The sequence below is a fragment of the Rhizophagus irregularis genome, chromosome 4 (genome assembly GCF_026210795.1).
Source record: "Rhizophagus irregularis chromosome 4, complete sequence".
Taxonomy (NCBI): domain Eukaryota; kingdom Fungi; phylum Glomeromycota; class Glomeromycetes; order Glomerales; family Glomeraceae; genus Rhizophagus; species Rhizophagus irregularis.
Genome location: NC_089432.1, coordinates 3,592,449 through 3,615,932, shown reverse-complemented (window position 1 = coordinate 3,615,932; position 23,484 = coordinate 3,592,449). Strand labels below are relative to the sequence as shown.

At 29.7% G+C, this 23,484-nt stretch overlaps 5 protein-coding genes across 5 annotated transcripts; 1 reads left to right on the top strand and 4 right to left on the bottom strand.

Annotated features, from left to right (window-relative positions):
* Window positions 1-876: 876 nt before the first annotated feature.
* On the bottom strand, window positions 877-8,155 carry OCT59_024100 (uncharacterized protein). The gene is made up of 9 exons (XM_066135179.1): window positions 6,234-8,155; window positions 5,638-5,867; window positions 5,011-5,559; window positions 4,404-4,874; window positions 4,257-4,327; window positions 4,016-4,169; window positions 3,578-3,935; window positions 3,056-3,477; window positions 877-2,971 (listed from the first exon to the last, which is right to left on the bottom strand). Exons 1-9 carry the CDS (start codon window positions 7,957-7,959, stop codon window positions 1,244-1,246), a joined length of 5,709 nt encoding a protein of 1,902 aa, XP_065991228.1. The 5' UTR covers window positions 7,960-8,155; the 3' UTR covers window positions 877-1,243.
* A 1,786-nt stretch (window positions 8,156-9,941) lies between these two features.
* On the top strand, window positions 9,942-11,999 carry OCT59_024099 (uncharacterized protein). Its single transcript, XM_066135178.1, has 6 exons — window positions 9,942-10,326; window positions 10,440-10,470; window positions 10,538-10,637; window positions 10,702-10,840; window positions 10,911-11,689; window positions 11,779-11,999. The coding sequence occupies exons 1-6, from the start codon at window positions 10,191-10,193 to the stop codon at window positions 11,800-11,802; spliced, it is 1,209 nt and encodes a 402-aa protein (XP_065991227.1). The 5' UTR covers window positions 9,942-10,190; the 3' UTR covers window positions 11,803-11,999.
* Window positions 12,000-15,155: 3,156 nt separating this feature from the next.
* OCT59_024098 (uncharacterized protein) lies at window positions 15,156-17,310 on the bottom strand. Its single transcript, XM_066135177.1, has 6 exons — window positions 16,877-17,310; window positions 16,743-16,809; window positions 16,246-16,673; window positions 15,941-16,169; window positions 15,551-15,864; window positions 15,156-15,468 (listed from the first exon to the last, which is right to left on the bottom strand). The coding sequence occupies exons 1-6, from the start codon at window positions 17,223-17,225 to the stop codon at window positions 15,446-15,448; spliced, it is 1,410 nt and encodes a 469-aa protein (XP_065991226.1). The 5' UTR covers window positions 17,226-17,310; the 3' UTR covers window positions 15,156-15,445.
* A 2,911-nt stretch (window positions 17,311-20,221) lies between these two features.
* Window positions 20,222-21,701, bottom strand: OCT59_024097 (uncharacterized protein; the record flags this gene model as incomplete). The annotated part of the gene is made up of 8 exons (XM_066135175.1): window positions 20,222-20,243; window positions 20,316-20,420; window positions 20,527-20,603; window positions 20,678-20,698; window positions 20,924-20,930; window positions 21,025-21,076; window positions 21,150-21,177; window positions 21,630-21,701. The coding sequence occupies 8 exons, from the start codon at window positions 21,699-21,701 to the stop codon at window positions 20,222-20,224; spliced, it is 384 nt and encodes a 127-aa protein (XP_065991225.1).
* Window positions 21,702-22,811: 1,110 nt separating this feature from the next.
* OCT59_024096 (uncharacterized protein) lies at window positions 22,812-23,484 on the bottom strand (the record flags this gene model as incomplete). The annotated part of the gene is made up of 2 exons (XM_066135174.1): window positions 22,812-23,158; window positions 23,373-23,484. 2 exons carry the CDS (start codon window positions 23,482-23,484, stop codon window positions 22,812-22,814), a joined length of 459 nt encoding a protein of 152 aa, XP_065991224.1.

Genomic DNA, 23,484 nt, shown 5'->3' with positions numbered 1-23,484 from the left:
TAAAATTTTGCATTACGTGCATGGTCGTGTTAACATCGTTAACATCGTTATTTCATTAATTTATTTCGCGATTGTCACGTGATAGGTTGAATTGCGCGACATATCATTTAGCTTATATTCCGCATTTTAACTTTTAATAAAAAACTGCTAACCATCAATTTATATTAAAGGTTTTTATCTAAAATGTTCTGTTTTATTACTTTATAACAAGGATCTCTCTTGTACAAAAAGGGTTTATTTCGATTTTATTAGTAAAAACTCCCATAACCGTTATTTATGAAATGTAATAATTCCATAAAATCCATAGCAGATACCTTTGTCTTCCTGCTGATCAATTAGGTCAATTTGGTGTTTGGGATCATGGCTCTATTTAGATTCTTCCGAATTTCGCTTCTTTTTGGTCTGTCTCTTCTATATCTCTAAACAGACAATTTTTTTTTTCTTGGCGGAAAGCATATCTAATTAACTAGTACGGGTATATTTCTATATCTGATATCTTCTTACAATGCAATATGTATGTAATGTTGATCTTTGACCTTGTCCAACATTAAAATTTTTTATACCAGTCCTCAAACTGAATTGTTAAATATATATCGATATATATTGTATATATACTTAAAATGAATCAAAAGAAGAAGATATCATTTAATAATCTTGCATATTGTACAAACTACTGATTTTAAAATTACAGGCTATACTACAAAAAGTCTGTTTTTATTTATCGCTTTTTTTGAAAACTTTCTTTTTCAACAAATCTCTTATCATCAAAGTCAAATCCATAACTAATGACTAACTAACTACTAATATACCTAAAATCAATAATAAAAACTAATACAAAAGCTAATGATATTCAATTAAAAAACACGTGAAATGCAAGGATAAATAAATATTAATACCACTGATATACAAAATTGTTTTTAGAGTGATGATGTTTATGAAAAATTGTGGAAAAGAGGCAGGTACTACAGGACAAGTAACACACACTTACATACAGAAATATATCTATCACCATTATAACCAAATTACAAAAAAAAAAAAAAAAGTCCAAAAAAAAGAAAGAAAAAAAATATTTGACAAAAGAAAGAGAAAAATTGTTTATAAAAAGAAACATTTTTGTATATTACAAGAGTTTTTTTTTTTTGATAGGCCCGCCTTTTTAACAAAACTTTTTCTTTTCAGTTCCTCATTATTTAGATTCAAAGGGTCCATTGTTCCATAAACTTTTTTTTAATAATGCAATTTTTTAATGCGCATCTTTAAGGTCAGCGATCGAAGATTTCTTCATAGAACTAGCACCACTATTACTACCACCTACGCTACTATTACTGTTAGTATTATTACCAGAAGATAATACATCTCTATTTACATCGCCCAAAAATGAAACACCTTTGTAAACAAAGGCGTCAAAGTCTGAATCATTGATTCGGGTATTTCTTGGCTGGCTACCAATATGTAATTTATCAGCATCGTACATTCCAGCATTTAGTTCTAAATCATATAACGTTGGTGATCCGACAATTGTTGAACGTCTTGAATGATTAAATGTTGATGGTGAAACTAACGCAGAAGCAGGCTGTGTTGTCGATGTGATAGGGGTCGCGGACGATGAACACGATGATAATAATCCTCCATCATTTGTACCACTGCTAATTGAAGGCTTCCGTGATTTACCTGCTGTTAATTTTAATAAAGAAGGCCTACGTTTTTGTTGTGGTTTTACGGGTATTTGTTGTGCTTCTTCTACAGGTAATGGTGGTTTTAACGAAGATTGACGTCTTTCTCGAAGATGCGTATTAATAGTTAAATCAGGTTTATGTCGAGAGGGTGAAGGAGGACCTGAATTTAAAGGTAGACTTTCGATCGGTTCAGCAGTAACAGTATGTAATAACAAATTAGGTGTTCCCGCATTATTGTTATTGCTACCGTTACTATTCCCATTTCCACTAGCAAAACCGTTCATTATATCAATATCATCATCATCGAATAGTCCAGATCTACGATCTCCTGGTGTAGTTACTTTTCCCGTAGCAATATCATCAATATTACCTGACGATAATCTTCTAATATCAGCTCGATTATTACGAGCTTCAAAATAACTCGTATCTTGTTCATCCTCAGGATTTGGCACAAAAGGTGCAGGTTGTTGTCTTATATGATCCCAATCAATATCTCTAAAGAAAGGATGAGCTTTAATTTCTGATAATGAAGGTCTTTTCTCAGGATCTTGATTTAATAATTTTGTTATTAAATCTTTTGCTTCTGCTGATAAAAATCCCTCAGGTGGCCATTGTATATCATGATTTAAAATATTTTTAAATATTGATTGTGGTGTATCGTCATTAAACGGTGGATATCCTACTAAAAATTCAAACAAACATACTCCTAATGACCACCAATCAACAGCTGTTGTATGTCCTATACCAAGTAATAATTCTGGTGCAAGATAATCTGGTGTTCCTAATAAAGCTTTAGAACTTTGTCTAGTTTGTCTTTTGAATAATTTTGATGCATTGTTCGTCGATGGTTTATCATTTATTGTTGATTTCGGTGAAGATTTCCCATTATCTAATCCATGAAAATTCACATGTCCCACTTTCTTAGGATTTTCATTTGGAAATACTGCAGATACTGGACGTGAATGAGATGTAACCGCCCTCGAATCTATGCTGCCTGATCTTAAACTTTTTGCAAACGATTTTTTATCATTGCCATCACTTTCTTTGACAAATGATAAAGAACTTTTTTCTGGTATAGATATTCTTGATAATCCAAAATCTGTCAGCTTTATATGTCCTTCCGATGTAATAAGCATATTATCAGGTTTTAAATCCCTATGTGTTATACCGTTGTTATGCAAATATTCAAGAGCTAATACAACTTCCGCTGTATACATTTTTGCCATTTCTTCCTCAAATCTTTCAAAATTTTGAAGCAATGATGACAAATCACCACCAATTAAATATTCCATAACCTAAAAACAAAATTTTTGTACAAGTTCACGTTAATACACTAATCATTAAATTGCAATCTCTAATAACTTCCCACAGTAACTTACCAAGTACAAGTAATCTTGACTTTGAAATGCATAATAAAGTTTTACGACAAACGGAGTTCTTGACAGACTAAGTACCCTACGTTCTGCTAATACATGATTTACCATATTTTTACGTACCATATCAACTTTTTTCAGGATTTTTATCGCATAAAGATCTCCCGTAGTTTTCTTTCTTGCTAAGTAAACTTTACCAAATGCGCCTCTACTGATTGGTTTAATAATTTCGAAATCTTGTATACTTGGTATTTTAGTTTTTGATCCTATTTTTTCTCCATTTGTAACTGGTGTACTGGGTGTTACAGAATCTTTATTAAGGGGTGAATTAAGATTTGAACCACGACTATTTCCTCCACGTAACATCGCTGCAAAAAGTGATATTAATTTTTTACCACCTTTTGGAGGTGGTGGAGGAATGTCGGAATCTATTTTAAGTAAACGAAAAAAAAGTATTTGTTAATCACCTTGCCTTTAATAAGAAAAAGAGAAATTTTATGTAACAAAGAATATAAAATTATATCATACCGATTTCAAGATGCATCTTACCGTATGACATTGAACCGTTGCTGTCTTGTCGTTTATGAGATGACGCAGTACTACCATCTTTATGACTACTATTGCTGCGATTACGATCAGATCTTGTTGATTTATAGCTTGTCGACATTTTGTTTGTTGCTGAAGTTGATAAAACACGACTTGACATCGATTGCTTCCTATTAACTTTTGCTGGTATACGTAAACCTTCTCTTTCAATTCCAGCAGTAGCAGCAGCAGCTGCTGCTGCGGCAGCGGCAATCGCGGATGATGTGCCGGCATTCGACAATGCGCTTGTTGAGCGTAATTTTTGATAATAGGATCGGAGAGTTTCATGTTTCTCTTGAACCTGAATTTAACAAAAAAGGAATAATTATTTAAAACCCTTCTTTTCTTTCTTTCTTTCTTTTTGAAAAAAGTGCTACTTACCACGTGGAGTAATCTCTTAGCGTAAATCGAGATATTTTCATCACTATTAGCGTTTTTTTCCATTTCATCGACTAATCGTCCTAATTTATTTGAATACTTTTCGATTTTTCGCAGAGTATCACGACGATTTGATGTTTCTTTAAGTTCAGCAGCCCTATAAAAATAGTAAAATATTTTAATATTTCAAAATTTTAAAAATCAAAATAAGGTAACTTATAAATTTATAAAGAGAGCATCTCACTTTAAGCCAATTTCTCCTAGTGTATCGGCATCTTTTACACTGTAATAATCATTATAAGGGTTATTTTGCTCCTAAAAATTTTGAAATTAAACTTAAATTTCCCAATAAAAAAAGATAATAAAGTAAAGACGATGAATGAATTCATACCAGTATCTCATTTTTTCTTTTAGCTACATCACCCAATAACCTACGTAATCTACCATCACATTCTTGTAATTTAATAGCATAATCTGTGGTGATTGCGCAAATTTCAGAATGTGCATCCAACTCATGGCTTGGCATCATTTCTTCACAAATACGACAAAGTATATAATCATGTGGTATTGAAAATCCTGCATTTGTCGTATTAGGTACACTACTTGCTACTAAAGGGGCAGGAGTATGATGATTTTCGCCACCTTTCAATGATATTGAAGAACTTTGTCTCGACAATGTTTTGAAAGCATGTGAATCAAAAGAAAGTGATCGAGATTTTTCCGGTAGTGGCGGCCTTGGTAAATGCGCATTACGCATAGGACTAGATTGACTAGGAGATCCTGTAGGAGATACACTGGTTGATGATGTCGGACTATGAAATGCATTCTTTAATGATTTGAAAAAGTTGATAACTGGTCTTGACTATATATATAAAAAAAAAGAATTAAGTAACAATAATACAAGTACATTTAGTTAAAATTATATCATTTGGTGGGCGATACAATAATCCCAACCGCAGTCTTTTTATGATAAATAATAACAGCAATAATCTCTTTACCTTTTTAGTCTTTTTCCTCGAATCAGGTTCAACATCCTCTTGTTGTTTTTTAAGTATAATGCCATAGTCAATTTCTCTGTTCATCTCCTCGTGAAGCAATTGATCAACTTGTCTTCTAGTTAAGCTACTCCAAGTTAATAAATTATCGTCCATACATGGACGAGGAGGAGGTACGTACATTATAGGGCTTTCAAATATAGCCTCATTTGCTGATGCACGCCTTTGTTCAAGTGAAGCTCTAAATGATGGATGCTGCCTTGTAATTGGTGGTGTAGAGACGTGATGTGCTAGTGGTGAGCTATATGGTGGTTGTTGCGGTGGTAATAATGAATTACTATTAAATTTTGCATTAGTAATTTCATTTTGTGATCTTCTTTTTTCGTTTATAAACGAAAGCGGAGGTGAATACGACGATGGAGTCAATGGAAGTAAAGGTGAAGGAAGAGGAGAAGGATTTGAATTGGACCATTCTGATCCAGTAGTCGGCAAATCATCTTTGTTGGCACCATCTCCAGATAATTCCGGGTTTGTTTCAGCATATGAATGGTTCTATTAAAGGAAAAGCAAAAAAAATTTTTTATTAAATGTATAAACATGTAATTAATTACGATATTTTTAATAACTTACAACTGCTTCTACGGCTCTTGTAACATCAGCAAAGACATAAACTAACTTCGTTAGCAGTTCTTCAGCATCCGCATTTCCTACAGCCATATTTCTTTGTGATTCCATAAGCTCTTGTAATTCTTTCATGATTTCCACTGCAACATTAAAATGTAATAAATCATGAACTGCCGTTTTTAAAATGCGACGGGCTATTCGGTCAATTCGAGTCAACAAGAGAGTGTGTGATGATGCTAATAATAGAGTAAAAAAGAAACAAAAATTAATCGTTGTCATTAATATTCTAATTTTTTTTTCCTCGTGCCATTAACCCGTGAAAAATTTAAAATAAAAACTATTTTCTAAGAGAATCTTTAATTCCTTTTTTAGAAATTTTTTTTCTGTTTTATCATAACCTGCCTGAATTAAAGCAGTAAAATTTCTCAATTTTAACGACTTACAAATTCAATTCATAATTAAAAAACAACAACAAAAAGGTGATCAAATCATCTCCTTAAAATATCAAAAAAGTGAATAAATTATGAGAATCCCTTCCTTTTGTGTACTCTCCCCCTCTTTGTGTATATCCACTTTAAAATATTTAAAAAAAAAACACTTACTCAAAATAGATGGGGGCCAACTATTTGAATGAATTAATCTCCTTTCAAATGTTTTTCTTTGATTAAAGAGAATATTTTTAGGTTTAGCATCACCATGCAAAGACATAGACTCCATTTTATGCATAAATTGTTTATTTTTTGCATTTGATATTGATGATTTTGTTGAAACCAATGATTTTTTATTATTTGACGGTAAAGCAGCTTCATCGTCTGTATCACTAATTAAAGTGGAATTATTATTATTATTTTGAATATCACCACCATTCTCTTCATTATTATTATTGTTATTACCACCAACAGATTTACTTAAAGTCCTTTGAGAATTATTTCTACGAATAGCTATATGAGAGGATTGTTTATCATCATCATCACTCCAACCGTCATATAAAAGTTCACTTAATAATTCTTGATATTGATGTGATTGGTACCAATTTTCTAATATTATCATAATACTTTTATCAGCACGACATTTTGCTTCTTCAAGATCCTTTAATAATTTTCGTTTAACTTTAGGAATAGTAAATTCTGGGGAACCTTCATCAATAATATGTAGATTACTTAAATGATTTTCTTCAGCATCAACGGACAAATCAGGAAAAAATCTAAGAGTGGGAGATCTTTGAAAAGAAGGCCTTCTTTTTACCGAAGAAGGGAAAACAAAAGATTGTTCGTCATTTGTAAAATAAGCATCTGAATCAGTCTCTATAGAATCAGTTTCAGAATCTGAATATAATGAAGTAGGATTTGAAGGATAATTTTCGGATTTTATACTTAGCAAACGTTTAAGTTGCGAACTAGCACCACTTGGGCGACGCTGAATAGGTTGTAAAGGTAATTTTTGTTGACAGAGTGAAGTAGCAGTAGATGAATCACTTCCACCACCACTAACCCCCGTTGTTGAAACTGAATTCGAACCTGAAGAAATTGAATGTAGTTGTTGTTGTAATAGGGAAGAAGAAGGAGACTGTGATATTGAAGTAGAAAATTGTGGTTGTACAATCGAGGAAGAATTTTGGTTTGGATTATAAATTTGACCATTAGTCGTTGAAGTATTCGATAATGGTTGATTTCCTTGTAAATATGAGTTACTTGATTTTCCGGAAAGAACAAATAAAGAATGGTGTCTCTCTCTTGTATAAAAAGGAAAAGCGGTTTGGTTTATCGGTGAAGTATCAGAAGATGAAAAAGAAGCTAAGAGAGGAGAATTTAAAGAACTACTACTAGAAGTTGAACCTGAGTTTGTTACTGTAAAAGGAGTACTAGGAGAGGAATAATCAAAGTCTTCAAAAGAAGACCTATTACTTGCATCACTTTCAGTAGGTGTTGGGGGATATGAAGGTGAGTTGTTACTGCTGTTGTTGTTACTATTGCTGTTATTGGCGGGGTAAAGATTTGATTGAGCACGAGGTTTTATCGAAAGGGACCTCTTAAGTAAACTTTGACTCGAATAGGAAGTTGAAAGACTTCTACGAGTTCTTCTCAATTTAGCAAAATTATCTTCAGCTATATTAGTACTATTAACGTTGTTATTGTTGTTATTTTGAACGGAAGTAGAAGAAGACGATGGAGACGAAATATTTGAAGTTGTGGTGTTAACTTGTTGAGTTGGAACTGAAAAGTTATTTGTTGTTGTATTAGGTAAAGAAGCAGATAAACTATTTGGTGCGGTATGTTCACCAGGTAAAGAACGCGATATGAACGGCCTCCGGGCTGTTTCTTCGTGCATCGTATTTTATTTTTATTTTATTTTTTTATTGAAAAAAAAAGAAAGTCTATTTTTTTTATGAAGAGATCTCGAGAAAAAGTCTTAGAAAAAAAAGAAAAAATCATGAACTTCACAAAAAAAGTACCAAAAAAAAGGGGGGACGAAAAAATTGGGGGTAATTAAAGAAATATAATGTAATAAAAAGGGTAAACTAAGAAAAAAAAAGCCAAATTTTTAGTGGAATCTTATTTTTGCCCAATATTGTTAACAAAGACATACGACAAAAAGTATTTTTTTTAGTGGGAAAGAAAAATGAAGAAAAAGTATTTACTAAAAAAATTATTATAATTTACTTTTTTTAAAAAAAATAATAAAAATAAATAAAAAAATAAAAAAGCTAAAAAAACGGTAAAAAAATATATGTATATTTTTGTATTATGGAGATATTCACAAAAAAAAAATTTTGATGTAAGTCATTAAGAAGTTTTTTTTTATTGTATAACACAAAATAAAAGATTCCGCAGTGTTTGTCGGTAACACTAATTTTTTTAAATTTTTTGCAGCGGAGAAAAGTAATGATTGATAAGGTTCTCTCCCACGAAGAAGAAATTATTAAATGATGCTCAATACTTTTTTAATAATAGTGGTTTTATAAAAGATCTTGTTAATAAACTTGATTTTAAAGGCACAGTGCAGAAAAAAAAAAGAAAAGAAAGAAATAAAGAAATTATAGACTGGGATGATAGTTAGATGGATTTGTGGCTTGCTGGCGGGACAGATACCAAAGAGAATTGATTTAGAGAGAGAAAAAAAAAATACCAATAAAGATATTTATGGCTTTTGAGTAAACTGCACAGACACAACAACATTCGTGTCTTTGTTTTGGGTGATGAACTGAATTTGGATTATAATATAAAGAGAACTGCGGAAGAATGCATATACATAACATATTACTAATTCATAATAAAGAAATGGTTTGAATGTAATACATTTTATATTGGTCACGCGTGCATTATGTTCTTTCCCCTTGGAAGTAAGGTTTTTATTTATGATCTTTGAATAGTACAAGTATGACACCTTCCAGTTAACATTTTAGAAAATAAAATAGTAAACTTTTTGATCTTCGCCAAATAAAAAAAAATAACTCTAAAACCGTTCCGGATGTATTATCCTATTAAAGTTCGGTTTGCTCTCAGAAAAGTATCGTGCCGAAATTTCTCCGCCAATCAAAATCGTACTAATAACGGAATATCATCGATCCATTTATAGGAAATCCGAATAATTTAATCTGGGAAAAAAGAAATAAACCATCAATTTACCATGATTTGCTGATGCTTTTTAAGTGTGTTATGACATGACATTGCATGTATCCACGTGTGTGCATTTATTTTTTGTTATTTTTATACCGTAATTTTTGTTATAGCGAAACCATTAAATTTTTAGACAAATTATATAATTATTCCTAATTTGTCCAACAATATTTTATATTTCTATTGGTCTTTCTTTCCCTAATTTCCTTCACGAAATACGAAACGTTTTTTTTTCTTATCGAATGTCAAAGGATTGTTTCTAAGAACAATTAGATAATTTAGATGCGTCACATGCATATGAATAAGCCGAGTATGCCATAAAAGATTTTTACCAGCCACTTTTAAGAATATAATATCGTACAAAAATTTGTAGTATCTAATTTCTTACCCTTTTTTGCTTTTAATTTATTACGGTTTAACTATGCCGCATCATTTTATTCTTCTTAGCGGTTTTCTTTATTAAAGTTTCTTATTTACTGTAACGCAAAGAAAAACTTACTGATACAATTTTTTGATAGCTTTTTTAACGGACAAATTCGGATTACTCATAGTTCACATATTGTCATTATTATGCATATGTTCATCACCCAAACTACATTTCATCAAACAACTCAAATTTTTTTTTATTTCAATTTCAATATTTTTTTTTTACAATGTTATCCATTACTACTATTATATCTGCACTTAACCCATATAAAATTTTTTTCTTTTTTCTTATATAAAAAAAAAGGATATTTTTTCATTCAAAAAAAAAAAAAATTTTTTTTTTCAGATCTTTTTTTTTGTAAAATAATAGTATAATAAAATAAAAAAAAATGAAAAAAATCTCCCACTACTCCAAACCCTGTTAAATTAGAACAACAACAAGTTATAGGAACTACTTCAGCCATAAGTAATTCAACTGTGGGAGGGGTTATACCAATTCCTCTTCTTGATCCAACTATGTCTGCAACTATGTCTGCAACTATGTCTGCATTTCCTCGTATTAGTCAACCAATGGGTCCACCTTCACAACCTCCCGTTGGTTATAGATCTACTGTATATAATACTACTAATCCAATAATGGTTTTACCACGTAGTAAGTATAATGTTGAAAACATACAAGAAAGGAAAATTTAAGACTACTTTTTTTATTATTGTTAATTTGTGTTTTCTTTCATTTTACCTTCTTTCTTCCTTTCACTTCTCTAGTAAATACACAGACAGGCAATCCTTTACTAAGGTATTTCTTAAAGGACTTAATTTTTAAAAAAAATTTTATTTAAATAGTTTTTTTAAAATTAATAAAGTCGGAGGTCGACTGGACCAGCTGTACCTGGTACAACGGGAGCAGCTGATGAAAAGGCTAGCTATGACGACGTTTTAACCTTTACTGGGGTTGACCTAAAAGTATGAATAAAAGTCAATCTCCCAATTTAGTTATTTCTCCTTAATAACGTTTTGTAATATATAGGAAGAAACAGATAATATTTTAAGAGAAAATGAATTATTGGGAATTCGACAATCTACTTTTACAACACAACTTCCAGATCGTTCACGGACGCAGAGTTTCTTGGATCAAAGAAATCTCTCAAATGTGGTTACATCTATAGGTAACTACTATATTAAAGGAAAAATTTTATTAAGGGGGAAAGAAATTAACTTTCTTTAAAATTTTTTTAGCTATGCAACATAAGTTAGGCGTAAGTCCTGATGTGATGACCTATCTAGCGCTTGCTACACAAGAGAGAGTAAGATCGTTAGTGGAATCAATGATTGCTGCTAAAAATCATCGAATACACTCGGAACATATACATCATCCAAGTGTAACCGATGGTGATGGTGAGAATTTACCAATGTATAAAGAAGCTGTTAGCTTGGACGTGAAATCACAATTGCTTGCAATTGAAAAAGTTGATCGTGAACATGAACGTAAAAGAAAAGAAATTCGAGCAGGATTAAAAAATGATAGTAAAACGGAAGATAAAGATGATTCAAAAGATCAATCAGAGACAACCACTGCACCAAAACGTAATAAACGTCAAAAAAAAGATACTTTACCTATACCAGCTATAAATAAGCTTACAGTCGACACAAAGAATACTAATATGACAGCTTTATCAGCAGCTGGTGGTAAAACTAAAAGTTGGATGATTGATATTCAATCTGAAGTACCTTCAACTTCAGTTATTAATGGTGGCGATACTGCTGCTACGAGACCATCACGTGGACGTTCAAGATCGACTTCAAATGCTAAAAATTTTTCTACCTTTAAAAGGGGAGAAACTCAACAAGGAGGAGGTTCAACCTCCAGCATCACCACTGGACCATTTGTGACTGGTCAACAGCAACCGTCTAATGGACCGGCTCCAACAATAACGGTAAAAGATGCTCTCTTTGTATTAGAAAGAGATCGTGGTGGTGGCGGTGGTGCCGGAAGTGGCCGTGAAGTATTAATGAAGGTATTAAATGGAATTCGATAAAAATTTTTTTTTTTCAAAAAAAAAACTTTGTTTCCTTCATAATTATTTAATCTCCATAATTATAATAGGGTTATGTCAAATGGCTTAGATGAATAAATTTTCATCAAATGGCTGGGATTTCAAATTATTTTTAACAGTAAGTACAAAATTACTTGTGAAAATAAGTGTAAATGAAATATTATATACTTTTTACTCTGCATATAGTTTCTAGCAACTTATTGTATTAAAAAAAAACAAGATGAAATTTTGTATATATTTTAATAAATTCAAAAAAAAAAAATCTTTTTAATAAGTTGGTGTACGAAAATGAACCTAAAAGACAAATCATGAAATTTCTAACCAAATCAAATCACTTGATTATTATAAAAAGAAATTCTCCAATTCTTTGCAGAAAATCAATGTACATTATCTGATCCGTACAGATTTTCAAGATACTATAAAAAGTGTTAATCTACCCCATTATAATTATGAAATAATACCGTATTATTCAGGATGTTTGAATCTTTTCACGTATAAAAATGGTAAAATTTATCATTTGAAATTCTGTTCTCAGACTTTGTAATAAAGTTTGTAAAAAAAACCATTGAAAGGCTGATGAACAAGATAGATAATGGAATATAAATTAAAAAAAAATTAGATTATGCAAATTGTGCATATGTAACGATTATGCATATTTTGTATAACAGTACGTTGTTACATTTCATGTGAGGGAAGTTACAATTTTCTAACCATGAGATACCTATCATTTTTGATAATATAGAGAAATAGCAGTACTTTCATAAACAATTTATCTGAATTTCATTTACCATTTGGGGCGTTGTTATTATACTAGTCTCGTAGTGTTTTATTATTTTCTAACATCATTCATTTAAATAGATTATAAGTCTATTATATAAAAAAATAATTTTACGAGATGTACCATATGCAGGGTTAGAGTCGATTAGAGCCCCCAGATATTTATATACATGTCATGTCATAAAAAATATTAATACGAATACGATTTGCTGCGATAATTTTCCCGTAACATTGATACTACTACTACAAATTATAAAAGTAAGGTGCGAATACAATTAGTGCCTTGACTTAATATTTTAATTAGAATATATCGATAATAACATACCTTAGTAAAGATTATTACTGTACATCTGAGCGTTGACCATCATACGCGTCGTGTTCGTCGCGTTCCAATATTATTAAAATTTTCTTCCATTGCAATTTGAAAATTTGGTTTTTTAACGGTAACGTCATGCTCAAAGAACGACAGATCGAAGTTCAACTTTATGACAATGCAACCAACAGAAATCTAGGAGGTGGCAGAAAATCCCTCCCTCCTTGATAGTAGCCAACAAGAGAATTTAGGTTTAGAGTTAGGGTTAGGTAAGGAAATTAGGGAAGGAAATTAGGGTTAGTATTAGGGTTAGGATTAGGTTAGGATAAGTGGATTAAAGATGTCAAACCTTTCAGTAAATAATTGTCGGTGAAATGATTGTTGGTGAAATGAACCAGGCCCATCTCAACAACCTCATTATTTGATGCGAAAATGGTTTCATTTGATGATTATTTAAACCAAAATAAAACAGAATCCAAATGGAATTTAAGAGATGGTCTTTTATTGCTAACACTAAGACTGCTGAGGGTATGTCCACCCTTTGGGCAAAACATGGCAACACATTAATATGGAATGAGGGAACTTATTATTCAGCTTGGCAGGCTTCTAAGATCTTAAAACAGTTCAACAAAGTCTTTTGGCTTTACAAGTGAAGAATGTTCTTAGCGGGCTTTCCTTATCCATTCAATTGTTGGAAGGTAGGATAAAACATTATGATCTTACCAGAAAAATTCGAGAGAAAGAGCGAAAACTTGGTATAGCATAAATATAAATGTAAAAAACAATTAAATTAAGTCGATAGAACCAATGATGAAACCATAGACGTATCGGCGAATCAAATATGTGCATATCACTTTAATTAATTTTTCTGAATTAACCCGATATTTTTATTACGTTCAATGGCAAGAGTTTCCGAACGTGGCTTTACTCAAAGTATGTAATATTAGGGTTTTTTCCCCGCGTATTCATCTGTGTTAATAATAATTTAACAACATGAAATTTATCCTTGATCCAAGTGATCGATGAATGGCGAAAATAGTTTTGAACGTAAAAAAAAAATGCGCATATTAACTTGAATCAAATATATGGGATTACGATATCCACTAACCCCTTGCTACTATTGATTAGGGTTAGCAATATTACTCCCATCACATGATCACCGTAATCACCACAGCTGGCGTGTGAAAGAGAACTCGAATCAGATAAACTAAATAGATCTCCTGAAGATTGATAAAAATTCAAAGTAAACTTGTAGTGTATGTATTATAAACTATGTAATTTTGTTCCTCATTCCTAGAAAAAACGGGATGGAATTTATTAATGCGTGTTTTGAGTAGTTTATCTCGTTGGGATTGACAATTTTGAGATACCAATACTTTGCAGGACATTGACAAGTTGGTGAACTTGCAAGGTAAAGAAAACACACCCTTCCTAAGGTTTGAGAAGACTGAACGGCGAGATATTCCTATATATTTGGAACATAGAGGAAATTGCAAATTTCAGGAAAATGTCAATAGTTTTAAAATGTCCAATGTCCAACAACCAATTTCAACTCTAGCTATCGTGAAGAAAATGAGTTACTGATAATATTAAAAAGGATACAGAGTTGAAGATAATCTTATTGACAGTGAAGGCCGAAGATATTGTTTGTGTTTAATTTTTAAATACTGTCATTGATTTTACAATAAAGGGATGACTGGACAGATAATGAACAGTAAATTTGAAGGTAAGTTTCTTGTCTAAAAATTTGTCATTTTTGAAACAGAAAAATACTAAGTAATATTAATTCAATTAGTCAATTAGGTAGATAAAGTAAAGCAGGATGCAACAACTAGTAATCCCAATCATACCATTTAGTGTTGCCGGTTCTTTTACGAATTATCTGATTTAGAAATTGTTAGTAAGAGTTTCCTTGATTCCGAAAATTATCTTTGTTCAAGAAGTTGTATTATCTTCAATAAATCTTGGTAAGTTTCAAAATTTGTTTCTTTATATACATCTTAAACTCACATTTTTGACCAACATCTCACATTTAAACATTTAAACAGAATGGATCCAACTAAATGACTGGAATTAAATTTTTTTTTTAAAAAAAATAAAAAAAATTGTCATATTCCAAATGGTTCATTTAGTTTATTCAGTGATTTTAAAATTATTACCGTACATACGACGCCTACAAAAGTTCACCATGAACAACATTCTAGGTTGTAAAATTTATTGTAAATGTCAATAAAATGAATATAATAATATCTAAAAATTGACCTAAATAATATTCGTTGTAATGCAAAAAAACTACTATGTAATTAATATATAATATATTCTTTGACATGTATATAGTAACTAAATAGTTTAACAATTTATATTAATATAATAAATTTTTTTTTTAACAAAAAAAAATGTCTATAAATTATTAAAATTTCATTGATTTAATATTAATAAGAAAATGTCAGATTTAATAAAAAATTTCTATAATAATATCTAAATAAACCATTATTTTTTTTAAAAAAAATAATAGTCATTAAATCTGTTGTAAAAATATCAATTGAAAACACTTCAATTGTTTTTTTAAAAAATTGTTCTAATCAATAGCTAAATAATTATAATGAATAAAAATAATTCAACCGAGTTTAATTATGTCTAACTGTTGAAACTAAGATATTTAAAAAAAAAAGAAGTTATTATTAGAATCTTAGCTAGTACCTTTTCATTCACGGGAAAATGAACTAACTTACCAAAATAGCAGCCGTCAGCATTGGTCCATGAAACATAATTCCTGTCTGGAGGATAGGAATATTTAGTAACTTTTAAAATCGATTCTGGACCATTACGATTAGCGCCAGTTCTAAAATCTTTAAGACTTATAATCTTTGCTCCTTCTTTCATTTCTAAGAACAATCTTGTAAGAGCTTCATTTGTAGAGGAGGCAAATGCATAATTATTGGTAAGAACTACATCCGCCTTTCTTAACAAGCGAACCACATAATCGCAATTGAGAAAGTCGGCTTTCATTACTTCAACTGTACCAGTTTGATCTAATCCCCAGAGACTTTATAATAAAAAATTTTTGTTTGTTAATTCTATTGTTATAAATACGAAATTTTTAAATCAAACAAATCACTTACGCCATTCTGCCTTTATATTCATTTATTTGTCTATCTGCTATTTCATGTCGAGCTTCATTCGACTCTACACCGTAGGAATCACACCCAACCCTAGCATTTACGTGAATCACCACATTTCCAATACCGCAGCCTAAATCAACAAAGATTGAATTTCCATTGATTCCTGCTTCTTGAATCATTTCTTCCACAAGAGCAAATCGCAATTCACCATAAGTAGCATCAGAAAAGGCTAAAAGTATTAATATAATAAAACGTAAATAAAATTAAAAAAAAATTGATTAAATTCAAAATATTAATAAATTTACATTTAGCCTTTGTAATGTTCGGTAAATCCGTTTCGCTACAACAACGAGCATAAATTTGTTCTAATATAAATTCTAATAAACAGCCCTCAGGTTTCCTATCTTTAAGGAATGGATCTAGATCATTATTTTGTACTAAGTAATCCATTTGACAATTGAAGCTTTTTATGGCTTCAATGAATCTATCTTTACGTTTGGTTCTTATAGAAGATCGGAGGTTCCTGTATACTGAATTTTGGTTTCTTAATCCGCCCTTAGAATAAGTAAACCGTTTTTGAATGTCAGTGTGTGACTTTGGATCCGAATGTTCATCGACTTCGTCATCTTTTTTAACTCCATTATCGATAAAATAAAAAATAAACGTTTCTACAAATCTAAATAATTCATCTATGGGGTCGTATTCAAACTTTGTAGAACTTGCTAAAGCAAATCTAATATATATAAAATTAGATTATATAACAAAAAAGAAATAAATTTTTTTAAATGAATGGATAAATTACTTCTCTCTTTGTCCACCTGGATAAATGATGTCTATAACAGCATAATCATCATCATCATCCGAAAAATCTATTACAACAAGAAGTTAATAAGAAATCGTTTATTTGAGGTAATTAAAAAAATACATATAACTTACATTTGGTGTAAAGATAGGTATTTTTTTTATTCTTTTGTTTTGAACTGCTTTGTTTAGCAGAGTTATTTATTTCTAATACTAAATCACAAGAATGCAAAAATAAACCAGGACGGTTCGACAAAATATGAGAACGACATCCATTTTGGTTCTCTTGGTCGGCATTCGGTCTTCGTGGAAGTGCATTCTTTTTTTCACCATTTTTTTTTTCGTCGTTTTTCTCAACAAGCTTCTTTTCTATCCTTTTTTTTTCATTCTTTTTTTCGCTTACATCCCGTTTATTCTTTTTACTACCAAAATTTTCGGTGGAAGTAGGATCAAGTCTTTTTCTTTTATTATTCTTATCTCCCATTTTTAAAGAATTATGCGGGAAAAACGAAAGAACGAAAAAAAAAAGGTGAAGATCAAAAACTTAAAACTCTGAAGTGGTTGTTGGCATGATAATATCATTTATTTATATGACTTGTTATATCCAAAAAATGACAAACCCATCCTGATTCGGTAATATCAAGATCGTCTAAACAGGATATGTAGGCTAAGAACTATCGTAGATCCTATATATTTTTTTATATGCTAGTTTATTTTTAGTTTGTCTTTGTTACTTTTATTGTACAAATTAAATGATCAACACACATTATACATACCATATATTAATACTTATCCTACCATATATAGTCTTAATTTGAATTTCCGATATTCCGGTTTCATTTACTAACTGCTAATGATTAATTGATTGATTGAAGCCTCCTATTTTATTATTACAAAGGGAAAAGGGAAACAAACTTTAATCTTTAAACTAAATATATTTATAAATTATATTATTATATATTGTAATAGTAACTATAATGGAGATTTATTTAGCCAAAATGTTAAAATGTCTATATATAAATTGTAAATTTAAAGAAATACCATTATATGTATAATTTTATAATTTTGCAGTTTAATATTGAATATTTAACTATTTAAAAATTATCAAATTTATTAAAAAAATTATAAAGTATATATTTTATATGCTATATGATTGTTTTTTAATAAAACTTGTTATAAAATACAAGTTTCTTAAAAAAACAAATTATTAAATATTATTAGAAAAGTAAAGTTCCAGATTTTTTTTTAATAATGCAATTTTGTTTATTTATAATAAAATTTTAAAGCATATATTTACATTTATTTAAGATAAATACAAAGTAAATTAGTTATATATAAAATAGTATAAACTATATAAAATAAATTACTTTCCGATTAAAAAGTATTAATTAATTACTATATAAATTATAATAAAATTCCAATTTAATGAATGAATAAGTCCATTATTAAGTCCAAGTTAAATTGATGAATCAGACCAAATCAGACTATAAATAGGGTTTAGTTTGGTTTAATTTAAAGGTTTTTAAGTCATAGTTTGATTTAGTTTGACTTGAAATTGATAGATTTGATAGGGTCAATAAGATCAATGGGATTAAGTTAATATGATTAATGGAAGTTGATAAATCAATTCCATTGATTTAATTATTAGCATTACTAGTACTTTTAATCAGTTTAACAGTAACTTTAGATTAATTTTGGAATTTTTAATTAAAATAAATTTTAATATAAAGTACAATAATTTTTAAATCATATTTTTTTTAGTAAAAACTAATATACTGCAATAATTTAAGTTTTATTACTTCAATCTGATATTAAATTATTTTGAATACCATAAATTTAATTTGAAAAATAAAATTGTTAAAGGTCTCAAACTTTAATAATTAATATATAGTATGTAATTTGTATAATATTTAATTATTAATTATTATTTAATTTATTTATATTATATTTTAGAAAATTACTATATATGCATATGTAAGCGCAGAAAGTACTCTTATAGCCCAAATTCCACCTGACAGTGTACACATTTAGGATGATGAGTGGTTTAAGTTTTAATAAATTAGTTTATATAATTTATTTTCACTTGTATGATGTATTATAAACTCATTTATTCTAATAAAGATTTAAATATGCTGCAACAAAAAAAAAAAAGGAAAATTACAAAATAGAAATTAATACATTTAATATAGTAAAAAATATGAAAAATATGATTTTTTATTTTAATTTAATTATTCATTTTATTTTTCTTTTATTTGTCTTTTTTCTTTTATATTTTAGTATTATTATTCTTTTAATAAAAAAACTAGGTGATTCTAATACTTGTTTTTTATTAATAAGTTCTTAATATTTTTTTTTAAGCATTTAGCTAAATCAATGCCTATTATAAGTATTCTTTTAAATATTAAACCTATTTTGAAATCATTTATCTTATATAATTTGAAATTGTATTAATTATAAATAAATTTGGTGGTTTAATGAAAAAAAAAATGTTTTTTGTGATGCTGGGCATTTGATATATATATAAGTTTTGGGATTCTTTAATTGGTATCAAAAAGCAGCAGAAAAAGATAATATTGATGCAATGTTTAGTTTAGTTTATGAGGTGATGAAGTAGTTGTTTTAAAATCAAGATCAAGAATTTACAAAACTGGTGGAATGAAATTAATTTAAAATTTTATTTGTAATTGTGTATCATTTCAGTATTATCTCCCGGGGTAATTGCGTCTTGGACTAGAGTATTATTTTGAAAATCTTGTCGAATATTTCCGTTACTATTTTTACTACTTTTACTACTTGATGGAAATTCGGATGATATACAAGTTGATAATAATAATGATCTTTCACATAAACGTGTCGTGGTGTTGTCTTTCTAGCATGTATGACAACTAATTGCTTTATTACCTTGTCTCAGGTCTTAATACAAATGTCCTTCTTTTTCATAGCATCTACAACAAATATATCATGCACTATAATTTGATTGTACTTTTAATTACAGTAGGATCAAGATTGCTTTACGATCTTTTTGACATAGTAACCCCCCGGTCATCATATTTATATGATCCAATGACACATCATGTTCTTGATTAGAATATTACCATTAGCGGTCTCGTCCTAGGAAGTGACGTTTACATAGATTTGAACATTTTCCCAAAAATATTCTACGTGACCGAAAAGTAATAATTAACCCAATTATATAATCAATGCCTATGATACATTAAACTCTCTGAAACGTCTCTTGATTTTTTTAGTACCTTTTACAAACATAAAATAATTATATCATACCCCTAATTTCTGCCTACACCTCTACACCTTCTACTATTGATTGATCTGATGTCACATTCCAATTAATTACCATAATCCACGTAAATTTCTGTTCCGCCACGACATTTTATTCCCATTAAACACGCCTCCACTCACAAAACAATTCATGCTAGAATCTCCTGCACGGCCTACAACTTGGGTCGCAAGAAATGGAAACGATCATGAAAATTTCATCATCATTCTACAAACTCAAATCTATGATGCTTAGTAATATACTGAAATGATCAAAAAGTAAGTCGGACCGAATTCTTACTTTATAAGGAGGTTTTGTGGAGTTTTTACATACGGTCCAATTAAAAACATATCCAAAGTCCTTTCAGAGTAACGATTTCCATTGAATATATGAATCCAAATATTACTATTTGCAATGCCCATATATAAGTTTATAATGAATATGAAAAATAATAAAAACAATCATATAAAAAAAGTCTTAGTACGCGTCTACTAAACATCCCTCAATATACATCGTATCATCATCATCATCATCATTTATATTGTTTACAATTTCAAGAAATTCTTCTTGATCGTCATTCTGTTCATTCTGTTGCAAAGTTGAGCAAATAAATTTAAAATAGATTTATATGCAAGAATAATACAATATAAAAATCAACTTACATCACTAAGTACTTTCTCCATCTACATACACAACCAAGATATTCCACGTGCACCGTTTTCTTTGGCAAGTACATTGAGGCTTTCAATTTTTGATAATGATAATGCTTTTAATAAAGAATTAGCTGATTTGCCAATTTCTTTTTTTTTCCTCACTAATAACATTTCTTGTCAGAGTATTCAGATGACCGATTTTCTCCGCTGAAAAATATCATTTGGCACGAGGAAGGTCAGGAAATGGATTTAAACCTTCTCTCTTAGATCAAAAATTCCCCACCAATCGACGAAAGTATAGGTAAAATTAATATAAGGAATTTAAAATTGTAAACTAAGTAAAATAACCTACTTACAATGCGCATTTTACGTTTGCATTAACCGCTTTAATGTATTCATCTTCTGTATCTGTTTGAAAACTATAATAATTCTTTAATATTTTATGAAAAAGAATTTTATAAGCATTCCAATTAAAACAAACCATTTTTTTCTTTAGCAACAATCTTGTCCTAAATATGCAATAAATAAAGATTAATGAAGAGCACTCAATTCATTAAGCATTGGTATATTTCATTAATATATCAAACTTAAGTTTCTTTTACAATAAGGACTGATTCCCTTATTTAAAGAAACCATAGATTATCGCTGATCAAGAGCTACACGTGACAATTTTAATTAAGTTTCGGAAATTTCGCCAGTTCCGAAACGTTTCACAAATCACAAAACAGTTCGCTCGAAACTTTAAGTGTGTTCAGTTTCGACTGGCTGAATTCTTCAGGCAATAGCATAATGATGAATCATTTAATTCTGGAGAGATTCAACCCAAAGCAATTATTTTTACTATTACTATTGTTGTTTATAGATGCAAATTGTATAATCATATCATAACAACTTAGTCTATATCCTCTGGTACAAGTTTTAGATTGTAAAAATAGTAATCATCAGGTAATAGCAACCATACCTTTTCCCTAGCCGAAGAATACATTTTTTGCAGTAATCTCTCCTGATTTGTAAATTCAGTTCGAATTGTCATAAAAGAAATTGAAAATTTTTGTATAATAATAAATTGCATCGAATGAAAATGGAATTAAGCATGAAACAAATTCAACGGCAAGAAACTTCTTTTTGTCTAAGAGAGAGACGGAAAAAAGTGTAAGACGGTCCCCAATTATTTGAATATTGTAAGTTTTTATTTCTTTGACAACTTCGACGCTGCAATCTAGGTCCTAATGTTCGACAGAGGCTACATAATGACATCATCAGTAGTTTGTTTGCATCCCCGACCGTTATGTTCTCGTCAATACTATCAGTTACTGCACAGGCTGATTATTTTACTTTCTGATGAAAAAACTGGATTAGGAATTTCGATTTGTAAAAAGTGAAATCACCATCATATTCAGGTACATCCTGAAGATTTCGGAAATAGATTGAGTATTAGCAAAGCCTGCCGTCATTTTTTCAGTAAATTTGATTAAAAAAGATTTATCATTATTATTTTAGAAAAATCATAGTAGTACTACAAATATAAGAATAATTTGTACGTTGTAAACCAAACAATTTGTTTTTGTATTTAATATATCGTTCAATAACTAGCTATTATTGTGCATATTGAATGATTGAAGATTATAAGTTTATAAAAAACGTTTTTTAAAAAGCTACGACAAAATGATCGACATACATATATTATTTGATATTATCGGCATGCGGTCATCTCTTTGAAGAAAAATAGGAACCGTTTAAGCGAGTTTTTGACTCGAATAAGGAAGATTGGGATACTATGCTGTGAGATGTGAAATTCGTGAACTTACCGGGGAAAAGAAACTGGGAAAACTTTTATTATGATGTAGGGGATCCAAAGTTTAGAATAGTAATGTTAATTACGAGATGGTAGATAGTAAAGAATTGAGTAGTAATTTAGATAATAACTTAGATAATAATAGCGGGGAAGGAGCTGCCATCATAGGCTCGGCAAATTCTCCCTTAACTTAGCCGACTGGCTTCTTTATTATATGTTTCTTTATAAAAAATATAATAAAGAAATGATGAACTTTGTTTCGAAATTTAAAACAATGTATATTTTATAAATGTATTAAATGTATTCATAATAATAATCTTTTATTCGGTTGATTTTTTAGCAAAGTGATCAATCAATGTCATATAGACGACATTCCATTGCGCGTATTGACGGCTTGTTCATCGCAGTCAAGATTGCTTCATTTGGTGGATCAATGATGTCATTAGCATAATTATTGGTTGGTCGACGGTGTAAAAGATCATAAGTAATAAGTGATCTAACTTTTTCAACACCAATTTCATTAACTAAATCCATTTCTTTGATATAACCTCGATCCTCCGCCTCAACAATAGCTTTCATAACTTTGATAAAATCGTCCTTATTCCAGAGTGGAGCAGGCTTACCCTGAAATCTAACAGGATTAAGACCAAATGATAAATTATCATCTTCTAACCTGAAAACCGAAAATTCACTATCTGTAAAATAATTATTTATGACATCAAATTTAAGTCAATAGAAATGCATATCTTCTAAAGGAAATAAATACCTTTAAGCTTTCCTTTATTAATTTTGTACTCTTTATCATGTGATCAAATTTGCCTTCGAGTTCTTTGCATTCTTTTTAAATAAAAAATACCCATCATGTAAGCTCTCAGTATATATAAATAGATGGGTTCAGTAAAGGCATACCATAGTAAGGAAGAACATGCTTTTCAAAATATTCTTTTGCTTCTTCTTTGCTCAAATCTCCAACAATATATGGGGTTACATGTGGGACATTTAATTCTATTAAAACAGACAT

Coding starts and splice junctions, on each gene's coding strand:
- OCT59_024098 (XM_066135177.1), bottom strand. CDS start 17,225: ATGGGAGATAAGAATAATAAAAGAAAAAGACTTGATCCTACTTCCACC. Junction 16,170..16,245: donor GAACATTACAAAGGCTAAAT/GTAAATTTATTA, acceptor TAATACTTTTAG/CCTTTTCTGATGCTACTTAT. Junction 15,865..15,940: donor GAATATAAAGGCAGAATGGC/GTAAGTGATTTG, acceptor TTTATTATAAAG/TCTCTGGGGATTAGATCAAA.
- OCT59_024099 (XM_066135178.1), top strand. CDS start 10,191: ATGTCTGCAACTATGTCTGCAACTATGTCTGCATTTCCTCGTATTAGT. Junction 10,638..10,701: donor TTACTGGGGTTGACCTAAAA/GTATGAATAAAA, acceptor TGTAATATATAG/GAAGAAACAGATAATATTTT. Junction 11,690..11,778: donor GCCGTGAAGTATTAATGAAG/GTATTAAATGGA, acceptor TAATTATAATAG/GGTTATGTCAAATGGCTTAG.
- OCT59_024100 (XM_066135179.1), bottom strand. CDS start 7,959: ATGCACGAAGAAACAGCCCGGAGGCCGTTCATATCGCGTTCTTTACCT. Junction 5,868..6,233: donor TTGGCCCCCATCTATTTTGA/GTAAGTGTTTTT, acceptor CTCTATTATTAG/CATCATCACACACTCTCTTG. Junction 3,478..3,577: donor TAAGATGCATCTTGAAATCG/GTATGATATAAT, acceptor TACTTAAAATAG/ATTCCGACATTCCTCCACCA.